Here is a 16,296-nt window from a genome sequence, read left to right as displayed (position 1 = left end):
AGTGAAGAGAGACGGCTCAAATGTGCCACCATCTCGTGGTCCCTAACCCTAACAATATATTTAATGTCTGAAATAATGTGGATTCTACGGTCGATTTTCTTGAGCTTACGGGATGAAAAACCCGAGTTTCCGGGAGGAAAAACCCGCTTGCCCGTGCCAGAGATCAACTAACTCGGGAACCAGTCGAAAAAAGGCTTAGAAAAATTTCCTCTAGCCACTGACTAGACTCGAAACCAAGTCTTCCTTTGTGCGGCCAAGTGCAGTGGTGTGCAAACGCCACATCCACTGAGTTACACAGGCTCTCTTTGGCAAGAACATAGAAAATAAATATCAAGAAGGTGGTAAGATATTCTGGAGGTTGTTGAAGAAGCTCAGAAACGGAGGAAAGAGTGCTGTAAACGTAGTTAGAGATAATAACGGTGACATGAAAACAGGAGAAATAGATATCCTTGAAGTATGGAGTAATTACTTCGAAAAATTGCTAAATAAACAAGCAGTGATAGCACAGTGGTAAAAAACACTCAACAGGCACACAGTCAGGAATACATATCCATACTTGAAGTAGAAAAAGCCATCAAAGGCTTGAAATGTGGAAAGGGAGCAGAAGTAGATGATATTCGACCAGAAATGCTGAAGTATGGTGGTATTAAAAGTCTTACAGTGGCTGCACTGCATAGTTCAGAAAGTCTGGAAAGAAGGACGAATTCCCGATGATTGGAGTAGAGCTGTAATAGTACCCATATATAAAAAGGGAAATAAAACTGAATGTGAGAATTACAGAGGTATTTCCCTACTGAGTGTTCCTTTGAGAAACGGTTGAGAAGAATTGTGGAAGAAAAGCTTGGTGAAGAACAAGCTGGATTCAGGCCAAATAGAGGCTGTCAGGTTCAGATCTTCACTTTATGATAAATAGTTCAGAAAGCATGTGAATATAACAAAGATCTGCATTTAAGTTTGGTCGATCTGGAAAAGGCATATGACAAGGTGTCAAGAGAGAAGCTATTCAATACGCTACAGTTATATAGTGTCAATGGGGCATTATATCAAGCAATACTTAGTCTTTATTTGAGTTGTAAGTCAGCAGTCAGAATTGAAGGAAGTACAGTAAGATGGTTTAATGTTAAATCTGGTGTGAGACAAGGATGTACATTATCCCCTCTGTCATTCGTTATCTATATGGATCAGATTATGAAGGAAAGTGGTATTAAACATGATATCAGAATTGGAGATGTTAATGTCAGCGCTTTGCTTTATGCGGACGATGTTATACTTCTAAATAAATCCGCTACAAGTTTGGAAGATTCCCTGACTAAATTGAATAACTGTTGTAATAGATATGGTATGAAGGTAAGCATTAAAAAGACAAAGACAATGAAAATATGTAGAATTATTGAAAATGTCAACTGTGTTGTGAATAGGGAACCTGTGGAACAAGTAAAACATTTCAGCTTCTTAGGCACGATTTTTACTGAAGATGGTAAATTAAATATAGAAATAGACAACAGAATCAACAAAGCTGGTATAGTATGCAGTCAATTGAATAAATTCATATGGAATAAGAGAGAAATTAGTTGGAACACTAAATTAGCTGTATACAAGACAGTGTTCAAACCAGTTTTAACTTATGGATCTGAGAGGTGTGTCAGAAGTAAAACACTTGACTAAAGACTAGAGACCACAGATATGAGAGTCCTGAGAAAGATTAGAGGTGTCAACATATGGCATCAATGGCAATATCATATTAAAAACGAGGATATTAGGAAAGAACTTGACATTGTCAGCATCCAGGAATGCGTTAGCAGAGCTAATCTCAGGTGGTATGGTCACTTAAACAGAATGGGCGAGGAAAGATTAGCAAAACAAGTGTTTTCTGCCAGGTTGGCAGGAAAAAGACCCAGAGGAAGACGAAGATATATGTCGATTGATACAGTACAAAGTGCCTTAGACGATAGAAATATAAGATCTGATAATGTTGGAGTCTTGACAAGTAACAGACTGATCTGGAGGAAAATTGTAGATAGGAAGTTAGTAATGATGTAAATTTTTCACGTAGTACTATCATATCTTGTATACCCCTTGAGGGTACATGTCAGGAATTTGATGATGATGATGATTAAATAATTTCGGCATCACACAAAATAAAGTACAAGAATAAGCAATAAAAACAAGTAGAATATATCGATGTCTCAACAGCGTCATCTACAAAAACAAGTATATAGGCAAAAAAAACAAGACTTCATGAAGGTGTTATCAGGTCAGTACTGACATATGCAGCAGAAATACATGCAGTTACTACAATAATGAGACAAATTAATGAAACCACTGAGATGAAAACATTTTAAAAAACCAAAGGCATCTACTGCCCATCCACCACTAGAATTTTCACAGACAATCACAAACATCCATGTCCTCGGCAGGATTCAAACACGCAGCTTTTGGCTAGAGAGCAGATATGCAAACCACTTGCCAACCAGGCCGACAAATTGATTGGATACAAAAATGGAAAGACGAATGGAAAAATCATATAGAAAGAATTCAGGATAACAGATGGGTAAAAAAATTAAAGAGTTGAATATCAAAGGGAAAACAGAAACAGGAGCACTATATGCAATTAGGCTTAATCCAGCTGTACAAGGAATTCTTCTCCATTGATCCCAATGTCTTTGTTCCACATATTCTGTTGCAGCAAGAAACAAAACTCATATTTAATTTTTCAAAGAAGTAGAGAAAGATGAAGGAGAAGATGGTGGTATGATCTGAAAAGAATTGCACTACAACATCAAGTTTTATTGGTGAAAGAAGTAAATTTGAAATCAAATATGTCTAGGATAGATTTAATCAGATCAAGAGTTTCTTTCAGTAGTACATTAATAATATTTACTATTTATTATAGAATCATGTTAAAAGTTTTTCCACTTGGTTATGCTATAAATTAAAGATGCCAAGAAATGATATTCTTGGTTTTGTAATTTATCTACTCTATAAAATAAAATGATAAGCCTTTTTTTGTAACGTTTTTGTGTCGCATTTTCATGTCACGTTTTTTGTCAAGTTATTTGAAATGTTTTGAAACTCAGGGACTACCCTGAGTGTCGAGTCTTCAAAATTCAATGAGAACTAACCTACCAGTCTGCAACTCGGGGGATGGGCACCATAGGCACCAGGGGGAGGAAACCCCCCTCCTTTGAGTTTTCAAAATTCGAGTCATCAGAATTCAAGGAGAACAGGCCTACCAGTCCACAACTCGGGGAATTGGGTACCATAAGCGCCCTTATTGGGTACCATTTTGTTGTTACCATTTTGGGTACCATAAGCGCCCTTATTGGGTACCCAATTGGGTACCATAAGCGCCCTTATATCTCCTTGAATTCTGGTGACTTGAAAAGCCCCCCCGCCGGGGGGGGGGGGGGGCTTTTCAAGTCACCAGAATTCAAGGAGAATCAGCCTACCAGTCCGGAACTCAGGGTGTTGGGCGCCATAGGGGGGGGGGGTCAAAAACTCCTTTTCGAGTCATCAAAATTCAAGGAGAACCGGCCTACCAGTCTGGAACTTGGGGGGGGGTGCTGTAGGCATCAGGGGGACAGAGCCCCCTAGTTCAAGTATAAACAAACAAAGTTTGCATGCAAAGTCACTTCATGACTGGGTTATTTGTATATAGAGGCTAATGACTACACATCAATTGCCTTAGTATCCCATAATGCAATGCACATATCCTTATGGATGTATAATGCTATGCATTATAGGAAGGGCCACTACCCACACTGGTTTCGACCTTTATTTTTTTTAATTTTTATTTTTTTTATTTTAAGCGCATACACGAGAGGTTGGTAGATCAACCTATATTACATTTAGTACTTAGTACTGTGTATGGGTTGGGAAAGAAGGTACTTGTTCATATTTGATTTGAATGACTGTATATTGTATTCCTTAGGGAACACAACAAGGGGAAGAGTGTTCCATAGTACAACAGTTGCAGGGATGAAGGAGGAGAAGAAACTTGTTCTGTGGGTTTCAAGGTGCACTGTGTAGGTGTATTCCTTAGGGAACACAACAAGGGGAAGAGTGTTCCATAGTACAACAGTTGCAGGGATGAAGGAGGAGGAGAAGAAACTTGTTCTGTGGGTTTCAAGGTGCACTGTGTAGGTGTAAACGGTTGCTATTTATAAGCCACCGTTATTATTAATTTTTTTATATATTTCTTTCTTATTCTCACTATTCCATCTTACTATTGAGTATTTAGTTTATCTTTCTTTCGCACTACGAGTTTTATGCCTATGGATACTAGAAAATTTATTTGATAAGAATGCGCCACCAGTATCTTTTAATTGGCATAAAACTCAATAATACAGCAGGTTGATTTCTCTCTCTAACACAAATTCCTTCAGTAAAACATTACACAAACATTCGTGGTCTATTTGCACTTATCTATACGCTTCGGCTATCTTACTTGATTTCTGGCTCACAAATCCGATTATTTTTAGGAACAGTGCATTGTAAAATAAACAATCAGGCGACACTCTATTTACATATAATTAAAACACATTCATTTACAATAAAAAAATGAAGTATATTAAATAAGTGATAGGGTGGTTACTCTCTCTCTCTACCTATCCTTATATAGTATATTTTGTATAAAGAAACAAACTTTCCCCTTTCATTATTAAATGACTATACAATATGATTACTCTGTTACTTCTCTGCTAAAAAAAATTAAAATGCCGAGACTAATTTACTCATAAAGAGATTAGCTAGCTATGGCAAGTTATCTTACAATTTATATTCCAGTTAACAACAAATCAGAGGACTCTCTTATAGATATTTCTTATTACTATTTCTTATCGGTCCAACTAAGACATATCTAATAAATTACAAGAAGAATGTACATTAAAGGATGTAATACACTTACAGAGCTCTTTGTCACGACACCTTCCAAAAGTCCTGCATCAACGTCTCTATGGATTTTCTTTCATCTCAGGCCTTAGGTTCCCGTCTGGAAAGTCTTGTTTCAGGGGGCGCTTCATCAGAAAATCAGCGGGTGCAATCTTCCTGGTGCTCAAACGTTCACGCAAGAAGTTTCAGCATTCAGGCTTGATCGTTCTGCAGCTTTTGGCTTCGGTTGACTTCCCTCAACACTAGGACATCTGACTGGTACATGGGATCAGCTGTTCTCCCAATTTTCCCTCTGGGTTCAACTGCTTCTGGTTCTCTGCCGACTGCCTATGGTTCTCTTCAGTAAAAGTGCTTCACCTCTGCTCTCTCGGCTCTCCTCTGTCAGCAACTGGACCTGGACACTCCTCTCTTGGTAACTGGAACTCGACTCTCTCCTACGATGTTCGGCTCAGTCCCCTTTTATTTTCCTCTTATCGGGACCTTGCACCAAGGTTTGTAAACCCCAAAGAAATTGGCAGTTCTCCTTGATCTTTTTGATAAGGCCGACCCGTTCTTTCTTCTCCTCCGTGCACCCCTTTTTTTTTTGTCAGCCAGTGGAAACTTCTCTGAACTCTGCCGATCTCTTAGACACTTACTTTGAAGGTGTTTATGCGCAGAGCTAGTAAGCAACTTTCTAATACACTTAAAATGTAAACAACTTTCTTATGCCCTTACATAGATGTATTATACAAAGTTACAGTGGCAAAGAATTGTCTTTGTTTTTGACATTCAAAAATATTCTTGTTAAAGGAGTAAATACAGTTAATTCCCATGGGGTTATTTACAGTAATATTTAGCATAAAACATATTTGCAGTAGCGTTTGATCTAATTGTGAACTCGTTTTTCTACAAGAGGGAAGAACATTTGATAACATTTAGGAGTGGTAACAACAGGTCACAAATTGACTGCATTTTGACTAGAAGAAAACATCTTAAGGTTGTGACAAATTGTAAAGTAATTCCAACAGATCAAGTAGCACAGCAACACCGATTGCTGTGCGCAGACTTTAAAATAAGATCGAAGATAAGAACCTCTGGATGGCATGGGATGAAGAAAATTAAGTGGTTTCGCTTAAAAGGGGAGAGTGTGAGGAATCGTTTTAGGGAGAGAGTGTTAGAGAGGATTTCGGATGGACTGGAAAGTGTACAAGATTGGTGGAAACATAATTCAAAAGTAATCCTGAGCTGTGCAATCGAGGTGCTTGGTGAGACATCTGGAAAGATTAGAGAGCAGAAGGAGGGTTGGTGGTGGAATAATAATGTACAAGTGGCAGTAACAGCTAAGAGGAAGGCAAAGCAGAAGTGGGATGAGTCAAGAGTGGAAGAGGACAGAGAGGTGTACAGAGAGAGAAAGCAAGAAGCCAAGAGAGTTGTGGCACAGGCGAAGGCCATGGCATACCAAGATCTGTATGATCAATTAGAAACAAAGGAAGGACAGATAAAAATTTACCAACTAGCGAAATGTAGAAATAAAACAGCAAAGGACATCTTACATGCGAGGCAGATCAAAGACGCTGAAGGAAGAGCATTATGGAGGGATGTGGACATAAGAAACAGATGGAAAATATACTTTGAGGGACTTTTGAATGAAAAAAATGCAAGGACTCACAGAGCAGATGGGCAGCCTTCTGAGGGGATGGTGCAGAACATCAGTAGAGTGGAAGTGACGGAGGCCATGAAGAGGATGAGGAATGGAAAATTGGTGGGCCCCAACAGAATTCCAGTGGAGGCATAGAAGGCACTGGGGGAAGAGGGAATTGACCGGCTGTGGGACCTGTTCATGAAAGTTTGCCAACAAGAAAATATACCAGAGGAATGGAGGGAGAGTACCCTTGTCCCCATCTACAAAGGTAAAGGGGATGCACAAGACTATAAAAATTAGAGGAATAAAGTTGATGTCCCACACAATGAAAATCCTAGAAAGGGTTCTTCTTGATGGAAGATTGAGGAAGAAGGTGGAGATTGCAAAGGAACAATTTGGCTTCATGCCTGGTAGATCAACAACAGATGCTATCTTTGGGTTACGGCAGTTGATGGAAAAGTATCGAGAGAAACAAAGGGAGCTACATCTGGCATTTATTGATCTGGAGAAAGCATACAATAGAGTGCCAAGGCAAGAAGTCTGGAGGTGTCTGAGGGAGAAGAAGGTGCAGGAGAAATATGTCAGGTTGTTGCGGGAAATGTACAGAAATGTGAAGACAAGTGTTCGGACCTGTCTGGGACAGATAGAAAGTTTTCAAGTAACAGTTGGCTTGCATCAAGGGTCAGCATTAAGTCCGTTTCTGTTTCATATTGTGATGGAGGTGGTAACAGAGGAGGTGAGAGAAGATGCGCCTTGGACATTGTTGTATGCAGATGACATCTTGCTGTGTGCAGATTCAAGAGAAGCGGGAACTAAACTGGAAAGATGGAGAAAAGTACTGGAAGAGAGAGGTATGAGACTGAGCAGAAGTAAGACAGAGTATATGTGTTGCACAGTGGGTGGCAGACAGGAGACAGATCTGGAGCTGAAAGGAAATGTCATCAGGAAGGTGAGGGACTTTAGATACTTAGGTTCAACAGTGGAAGAAGATGGAGGAGCTGAGAAGAAGTGGGATGAAGGATACAAGCGGGTTGGAGGAACTGGAGGGAGATGGCTGGAGTGTTATGCGATAAGAGGGTGCCAATCAATCTGAAAGGCAAAATTTATAGGACAGTAGTGAAGCCAGCTATGACATATGCTATAGAAACTGTGGCCCTGAGGAAAAATTACATCAGCAGGATGGAAGTAGCAGAGATGAGAATGCTTAGGTGGATGTGTGGTGTGACCAGAAAGGATCGTCTGAGAAATGACTATGTCAGGGGAACAGTGAAAGTTACGAACTTAGGAGCGAAAATACAGGAGGCAAGGTCATGTGATGAGGAGGGAGGACGAATATATGGGAAGAAGGGTCATGCAGATGGATGTGCAAGGAAGGCGGAAGCATGGGCGGCCAAAGAAGAGATGGAGGGAGCTGGTAGAAGGGGACTTGAGGATGAAGAACTTGGATGTGGTGACAGCCCAAGACAGGAAGGGGTGGAGGAGACTCATTATCAACAGTGACCCCACTTAAGTGGGAGAAGCTGCAGAAGAAGAAGATTTAGCATAAAACATAAAGAGACAAACAAGGTTATTTTTGTAACATTCTCATGGGACTTGACTTCTGTAAACATCAATGTAAAGCATCTTGGTATTTTCAAGCAACATTGAGTTTTACATAAGGGTGTTGAGCAACAGTCGGACATGTTACAACGAGCTTAGTGTTAAGTGGGGAAATTATTGATGTTATTTCAGATGAACATTTTCCATGGAAATATTGGTAAACACATAGAGTGGAGACCAACCATCTGTGTGGAAGTGGGGGTGGGTGAGTTAGTAAGAGATGGGTCATTAATAAGTCTGACTACTCTCTTCTGTATTGAGTCAAGCATTTGGAGGGCTCCTACCCTATATGTGACAGTGGTATTTGATGGTTGGATGGATTTGTGATTTGTATAAGGTTAACAGCTGTTCAGGGGTGAAGTAACATCTTGAGCGAAAGAGAAATCCTAGTTTTTTTGGAAGCTAAGCATGCAATGGTTGTTAAGCGTTTATGCCAGGAGAGGCTTGATGTCAGGGTAATTCCACGAAGGAAATCTCAGACAGTGTGGAAATTTGGGTGTTCTCAAAAATAATACTGGGAGAAAATGGTGTTCTTTTTTTATGAGAAATGAGACAGTACTGGGTTTTATTAGCATTGAAATCGACTAGGTTATTTGAACCCTATTGGAAGATGGTTTAGAGGTCTGAATTGAAGGCAGTGCAGCTGATGTTCTGTAGGTTGAAGTGAGTTGTGTGGAGTAAGGTTTATCAAAAGAAAGGGAAGAGTAGAATGTGCTGTCGTCTGCAAAATCGTGTACTGGGTTGGAGGTAAGATGAAGTAGGTCATTGATATATATAGTAGGAAGAGAGTTGGTGAGAGGACAGAACCTTGTGGAACTCCTGCATTAGTTGAATGGTGAGAGGATAAGGAAAAATCCACCACCACAGATAGTGTGCATCCAGACAGAAAGCTGGCAATCCAACTACAGAGGTCTTGAGACAGACCAAACAATGGCAGCTTGCTTAGTAAGCCCTTGTGCTAGACCCGGTCAAATGTTTGGAGATAACAAGTGCAACCACTTGAGATTCACCAAACTTATCCATGGCATTTGTCCAGAGATGGGTGACATGTGAGCAGATCTCCTGTTCATAGGCAGTGACAGAATCCATACTGGCGGTTGTTTATTCCCAACTCCTACACCACTTCAAGGTAGTGTAGGAGTTGGGAATTGATGATTTTTTCCATTACTTTAGATAAAACTGAGGTGAGCGAGATGGGCGACAAGTTGCTGCTGGCCAACTGGTAGTTGGCCAGCAGCGACTTGTCGCCCTTCTTGGGAATGGGTTGAATATAAGCCAATTTTCAGGCTGTGGGATAGATACCAGTGAAATAATACAGTATATATAAGCGGCATAGGACAGGAGACAGTCCTGGTGCGCAAACTTTCAGGATAATTGGAGGAATGCCATCAGGGCTGGGAGACTTTTTTGTGTCTAATTTGGACATTATTTTGCTGATCTCTTTCTGGAAAAAGGATATAGTGGGCATTATATGTTGGGCATCTGGAATGGTTGGGGGATATTTGCCATTGTCAATTATGCATGCATTGGAAGCAAAGTGTGAGGCCAGGAGATTGGCCTCTTCTGTAGGTGATGATGCAATGGAGCCATCTGGGTATGATATAGGTGGGAATAGTGTTGGGCAGAAGTTACGACCAATTGCACTGGCAAAAGACCAAAAGGCTCGGATGCCGTTTGGACATGCTGCTAATTTCCTGCTTTTTGCTCTTGCAAACTCTGTGTTGGAAGCACTGATTGTTTTTTGCATTTATTTTGGGCTTGGGAATAAGCTCTAAAGGAGGATGGAGTTCTTGATTTGAGCCAGTTATGATATGTTTGGTTTTTCATTTGTATAGCCTTGGAGCATCTTTTGGAAAACCAGGTTTAGCTAGAGAATGGCAGGTCAGAGTACTGTGGGGATTAGTTTGTTTATGAGTTCTGTGCACGAAAGGTCGGAAGCATAAGACTACTCATGGGAATGAGGTATAGAAATTGAGGAGGCTGTCCAACTTAGCACTGTTATAATGCCAAATTACTCATATGGGAGTAGCTGTGTAAGTTTTGTTGCATGGGGAAGAGATGAGCACTAGATTGTGGTCAGAATTGCCTAGCAGGCCCTCTACATTCACAGTGTATTTGGAATGGTCACTGGTCAGGAAGAGATCTAGAGTATTTGGAAAGTGGTTCGGGTTATCAAGTATTCTGGTTGCCATCTGAACTAGTTGTGTAAGGTCATTAGTGATGCAAATGTTTCAGCATCGCTGCCTGCAAGATCTGTACAGTTGGAGTAGGAAAGCCAGTTGGTGTTGTGGACATTGAAATCTCCTAGGAGGGTGATTTCGCTGTTGGGAAAGTGGGACTGGAGGAATTCAATTTTTAGGGAGAGGAAATTAAAGAGCTTGCAGTGGTTAGTTGCATTAGGGGAGCAATAGAGACAGCATATAATTTGACTGAGTTGGGCAGGGATATTTTCATTCAAAGAAGGTCAATTCTAGGTGATTCTAGGTTGGGTGCTCTCTGGCAAGGTATGTCGGAGCAGATGTATGCATAGACGCCAGCCTTTGGTCAAAAAAGTTAGAGAGTGTGTAGTTTGGAAGGTTGAGATGAATAGTGCTGGGGTAGGCAAGATTTGAGTTTCTGCCAGAAAGAGTAGGCGGGGTTTGGTAGACTGAAGGTGGTAGTGGACACTATTAAGGTTGAAGTTTAGGCCACGGATGTTGGTAAAGTGGATTTGTAGGGTTTTGTGAGTCATAGGTTTGACAGCAGGGATCATGCACATTTCCTATGCAGTGCCTGCGTACTGGTCACCATGGTGCTAGTGGCATCACTTGGTTTTTGCACCAATTTAACCTGTCTGTAGTCGATGGTCCAACTGTAGTCACCATTTTTACATTTTTCTGCAAGTTGTCTTTGAAGCTGGCGTCCTTGTTTCCTTTATGCAAATGATAAACCTGGTCAAGCAAGTATGTGTGACTGGCGACAAGTGTTTTTGAACTTGTTATTGATCGCTGTTATTAGTTCTGATGTGCTTGTGAGCGTGTCACAAGTCACTTTTACGAGGCTTGGAAAGTTTGTTCCATCCTTTCTTTTGTTTATGGGTCCGAAATGATGGCACCTGATGATATTTTTGGAATCGATGTTGTAATTTATTGAGGTCTCATCAGTGGGAGCCAGAGTGAAAAGTGATGCCAAGGTTGAAGTAATGCAGAAGTCATATTTCCATATACAAATAGCCAAAAGGTGGCACACATTCTCTAATCCAGAGTATTTTAGTAATAAGGTGTGACAACGTTTGGCTACTATATGTAAATATGACTTCAGCATAACTTCAACCTTGGTATCACTTCTGGGTCTGGTTCCCAATGATGAGACTTGGATAATGTCAAGTTTCATCAGGAGTTGAAAGGATGAAACTAAGAATATAATTTCTTGGCATGTTTAATTTATAGAATCAATAAATGCTATCCCACTTTACATACACATTTTGAGACCTGGCATTCTCAGAGATCATGGTATAATCCAGCAAATAGAAACATAGCTGCTGTTTTGATCATAATCAGATATATGAAAAAATATTTTTAGAAGACACGGAAATCTTACAAGATTTTTTCTAAACAGATACATATGTATACTCTACTTTTTCTCACAGTTTATGAAAAAATAGTTATGTCACACAGAGGTTGTGAAAATCTGTTGATTATTATAATCTAATGAGGCACTGGTAGAAAGCAACAGTCCAATTAGACTTCTGCTTTTTTCGTTGGTGTTTGCTTTTAGTTTCTGTCCAAGTCCTAAAACTTAACAGAGATTATAGGAAATCAGGAATGTTATGCAGCAAATGTACTAAGGGTAAGATTATCCAAGGATCTACGTTATATAATTGGTCTTGAGAGAGAGAGAAAGAGAGACCAAACATATCATTTTCAAGTCAGTTTATGCTTTTTTCTTTAAAATAAAAATAACCAGGGTTATGATCTTGCACTTAGCAATGGAAATCATCCTCCATTTAAAGACATAAAGAAGTAAATAAGAATATAGATAGATAACCACATTGGCATACCTTCACCTTCAAAACTTTCATTTAACACATCATGAACAGCCTCTTCTGAAGCTTCTAAAGTATGCTCCTTCCAATTTTCACCATCATCACTTCTCAGAATTGTGATTTCACGTTCTCTTCCTCTAAGTGATGCAAAGTGAGGCACTTCTATGATAACAGGCCTGAAAAAGAAAAACAAACAATAAATTAATAATAAATTTATTATTAATATTTATTATTTATAATAAAGAATATAAATTTTAAACAGCATTTCATAAGAGTTATTAAGTGAATGCTCAATATAGTAAACTATAGCCTAATTTTAGTAAAATTAATTTCCTTAAAAACAGTGACATTGCTATGGGTATATGGCTGGGATTTTTTACTAAAATATAATTTGCTGATGTTGTTTTACAAAATGAATTACTTCCATAAAAGGAAAAATATATAGATTACACCACTGATTTTCTGGCAATGTATGGTCCATCACCTGCTTTAGTCCAGACAAAATTACAACATCACATCTGAAATCTCAGCCACTATCCCAACTAGTTCAATGGATCGTCACAGATGGCACTGCATGTAGTACATGCTAGCTTAATTATTTACATCTGTTGGTGACAATTCCTTGATTGCGTGCTTCTTTGCTTATTTTGCTTATATTATCCCTAAATAGAACTTCTAAGCAAGGTCCAGTTCATTGCAGCTGTTGCATTGTTATGGTAAGTCGTGGCCTTCTTGACATTTGATAATTCTCTTGATGAAAATGTTAGCAACGGGATTTAATATTTCAAAGGAGAAAGACTTGTTCATGAGTTGCTTAGTATGTAAAAACTATTAAAGAATGGAAAGTTTAATCAAATTACAATCTAAACAAAAATAATATACAACCACATTTTCAGGCTGCCTTCAGACGAAATCACTCAACAAATGATGAACTTTTCTACTTCTTCAAGATAACTTCTAGAACAAACCAACCAAATCCACCCTTGCAGCTTTTAAAGATTTTAGCAATGCCTTTGACAAGGTGTGGAGGCAGAAATTCTTTTCAAAATTTTGGCATATTGGAATAGAAGGGAAACATCTAAACTGGATTTATGACTTCCTAAGAAACAATTCTAGTTAGAATAAATAATACCTTTTCCAAGAAAGTGAAAATACGCCAGGGACTCCCTCAAGGCAGCATTTTGAGCCCACTCCATTTTCCCATCTACTTAAATGACTTAGACAAAAATATAAATAAAGAAACAAAGATAGCTATGTTTGCCGATGATTTGGTCCTATTCTCAGCTCACAACCAGGGCCGGTGCTACCATTTAGGCAAACTAGGCAACCGCACCATGAAGGGGCATAAAACTTCAAGCTATACTTTATTCATACTTTACTAAAATATCAAAATTAAATAGTGATATATAATTTAGGTATTGTTCATGACTTATTTTTCCCGGTATTAACAACACCACAAACACTTTTAACAACAAAGATGTTTTATTACCGCTTATATTTTGCTGATTTTCAACTCAGATAACCGTCTTCCAAATTTTTGGCAAATTAATGCAACCATATTTGTTAAGGCTGAGAGAATTCTTCAAAGCCATTGCTGACTCAAAAAATAATCTTTCAGATCTATAACGACTCCTAAATAGCACATTTGTTTTCCTCCATCAAATCCTGTGTGAAGGAGTGTCCAAAGCGTGGTCTGCCAGTCCCGACTTGCCATAGTAATAGTAGCGAATGTATCTTTCATGTTCTTCCAGGCGGATGTTCACTGATCTTCCTGTTTGCCCATAATAGGCCAAATCACAGTCACACGGGACTTCGTACACCCCTGGGTATGCTAAAGGGTGAAGTTTATCCTTAGGCGAGCGGATCGGAGTTGCCAGCTTGACATGAGGTTTGAAAGTGGTGCGAAGGCCATGTTTCAACAATACTTTGGCTATCTTTTCCGATGTACCTGTGATATAGGGAATAGAAATGGTCATGTTGTATTCTTGTGTATTAGGGGAGGGCAGAGTAATGGGCCTATGTAGTATTTTATCTATTTTGTAGGGATTGTAGCCGTTGGCTAAGAACATATGGCGCAGGTATTGGAGTTCAGTGGTCAGAGCTGTATCATTAGAACAAATGGCTCCGGCTCTGTGTGTAAGTGTTTTTAAAATGCCGTACTGTTGGACTGGATGATGATGCGATTGTTTATGTAGGTATTTTCCTGTGTGTGTAGGCTTTCTGTAAATAGAAAAAGATAGTGAACCATCTGAAAGGCAGGTGACTAATGTGCCAAGAAATGGTAAACAGTTATTTGATTCTTTTTCTACTGTGAAGTGAATTTTGGGGTGTTGGCTGTTTAGGTAGGTGACAAAAGAATCCAAAGTGTGTTGTCCATGGGGCCAGATGGCAAACACATCATCTACATAGCGTAACCACACTTGTCGCTTGTATGTAGCTGTGGTAAGTACTTTGTTTTCAAAGTGTTCCATGTAAAAATTTGCCAAAAAAAGTGACATCATGACCCAAAGAAATCATCAGGAAAATAAAACCAATTCATGTTAAACCACCCCGTATTTATGGATTACCAAAAATCCACAAAACTAATATTCCCCTGCGCCCCATAGTTGATAGCATAGATAGTCCCACATATAAACTAGCCCGGCATTTAGCCAAGTCGCTTGCCCCCCCCCCCCCCCCTTACTGGCAACTCCTCTACTTTTGTAAAAAATTCAATCCATTTCAAGACACTGGTTAAAAATCTAATCCTAAAAGATTCAGACATAATAGTTAGTTTCGATGTCACCTCCTTATTTACCAATGTACCACTTATAGACACTCTTGATTTAATCAAGTCTAAATTTCCCCCAGATATTTTTGAATTATTTCAATTTACCATGAATGCAGGTTATTTACATGGGGGGTGATTCTACAAACAGATTCATGGTACTGCTATGGGTTCCCCCCTCTCTCCCCCGTTAGCTATTTTTACATGGAACACTTTGAAAACAAAGTACTTACCACAGCTACATACAAGCCACAAGTGTGGTTACGCTATGTAGATGATGCGTTTGCCATCTGGCCCCATGGACAACACACTTTGGATTCTTTTGTCACCTACCTAAACAGCCAACACCCCAAAATTCTCTTCATAGTAGAAAAAGAATCAAACAACTGTTTACCATTTCTTGACACATTAGTCACCTGCCTTTCAGATGGTTCACTATCTTCTTCTATTTACAGAAAGCCTATGCACACAGGAAGATACCTACATAAACAATCACATCATCATCCAGCCCAACAGTACGGCATTTTAAAAACACTTACACACAGAGCCAGAGCCATTTGTTCTAACGACACAGCTCTGACCACTGAACTCCAATACCTGCGCCATACATTCTTAGCCAACGGCTACAATCCCTACAAAATAGATAAAATACTACATAGGCCCATTACTCTGCCCTCCCCTAACACACAAGAATACAACATGACCATTTCTATTCCCTATATCAGAGGTGCATCGGAAAAGATAGCCAAAGTATTGTTGAAACATGGCCTTCGCACCACTTTCAAACCTCATGTCAAGCTGGCAACTCCGATCCGCTCGCCTAAGGATAAACTTCACCCTTTAGCATACCCAGGGGTGTACGAAGTTCCGTGTGACTGTGATTTGGCCTGTTATGGACAAACAGGAAGATCAGTGAACATCCGCCTGGAAGAACATGAAAGATACATTGACTACTATTACTATGGCAAGTAGGGACTAGCAGACCACACTTTGGACACTCCTTCACACAGGATTAGATGGAGGAAAACAAATGTGCTATTTAGGAGTCGTTATAGATCTGAAAGATTATTTTTTGAGTCAGCAATGGCTTTGAAGAATTCTCCCAACCTTAACAAATATGGTTGCATTAATTTGCCAAAAATTTGGGAGACGGTTATCCTAAAAAAAACTCCTGGATAACTGCTGTTTTTTTTTTTTTTTTTTTTTTTTTTGTTACAGGGCGCCAAAAAATAGGACTTTAGATGTTTTGTCTTTTGCAATTATATTGTTTCACTCACTCACTGTCGTGTTTACATGTGTGTTGTGCTCTGATGATGCTGAGTTGAAAATCAGCAAAATATAATCGTTAATAAAACATCTTTGTTGTTAAAAGTGTTTGTGGTGTTGTTAATACCG

General features: G+C 39.4%; 1 protein-coding gene across 16 annotated transcripts in view; it reads right to left on the bottom strand.

The window, feature by feature from the left end:
* LOC150095834 (uncharacterized) overlaps positions 1–16,296 on the bottom strand; it is a 1,527,755-nt gene that overhangs the window by 589,097 nt on the left and 922,362 nt on the right. For all 16 annotated transcript variants that reach the window (XM_090409494.1, XM_090409490.1, XM_090409495.1 and 13 more), the window contains one exon: positions 12,150–12,310. In XM_090409494.1, coding sequence (XP_090265620.1) covers positions 12,150–12,310 — 161 coding nt within the window. The remainder of the gene's footprint in view (positions 1–12,149; positions 12,311–16,296) is intronic.

This window comes from Typopeltis vanoorti, chromosome 19 (assembly GCF_054136105.1).
Source record: "Typopeltis vanoorti isolate ZY-2024b chromosome 19, IOZ_Tvanoo_1.0, whole genome shotgun sequence".
Lineage (NCBI taxonomy): Eukaryota > Metazoa > Arthropoda > Arachnida > Uropygi > Thelyphonidae > Typopeltis > Typopeltis vanoorti.
Note: the sequence above shows the minus strand (reverse complement) of the source record. Positions and strands in the feature narration are given on the sequence as shown.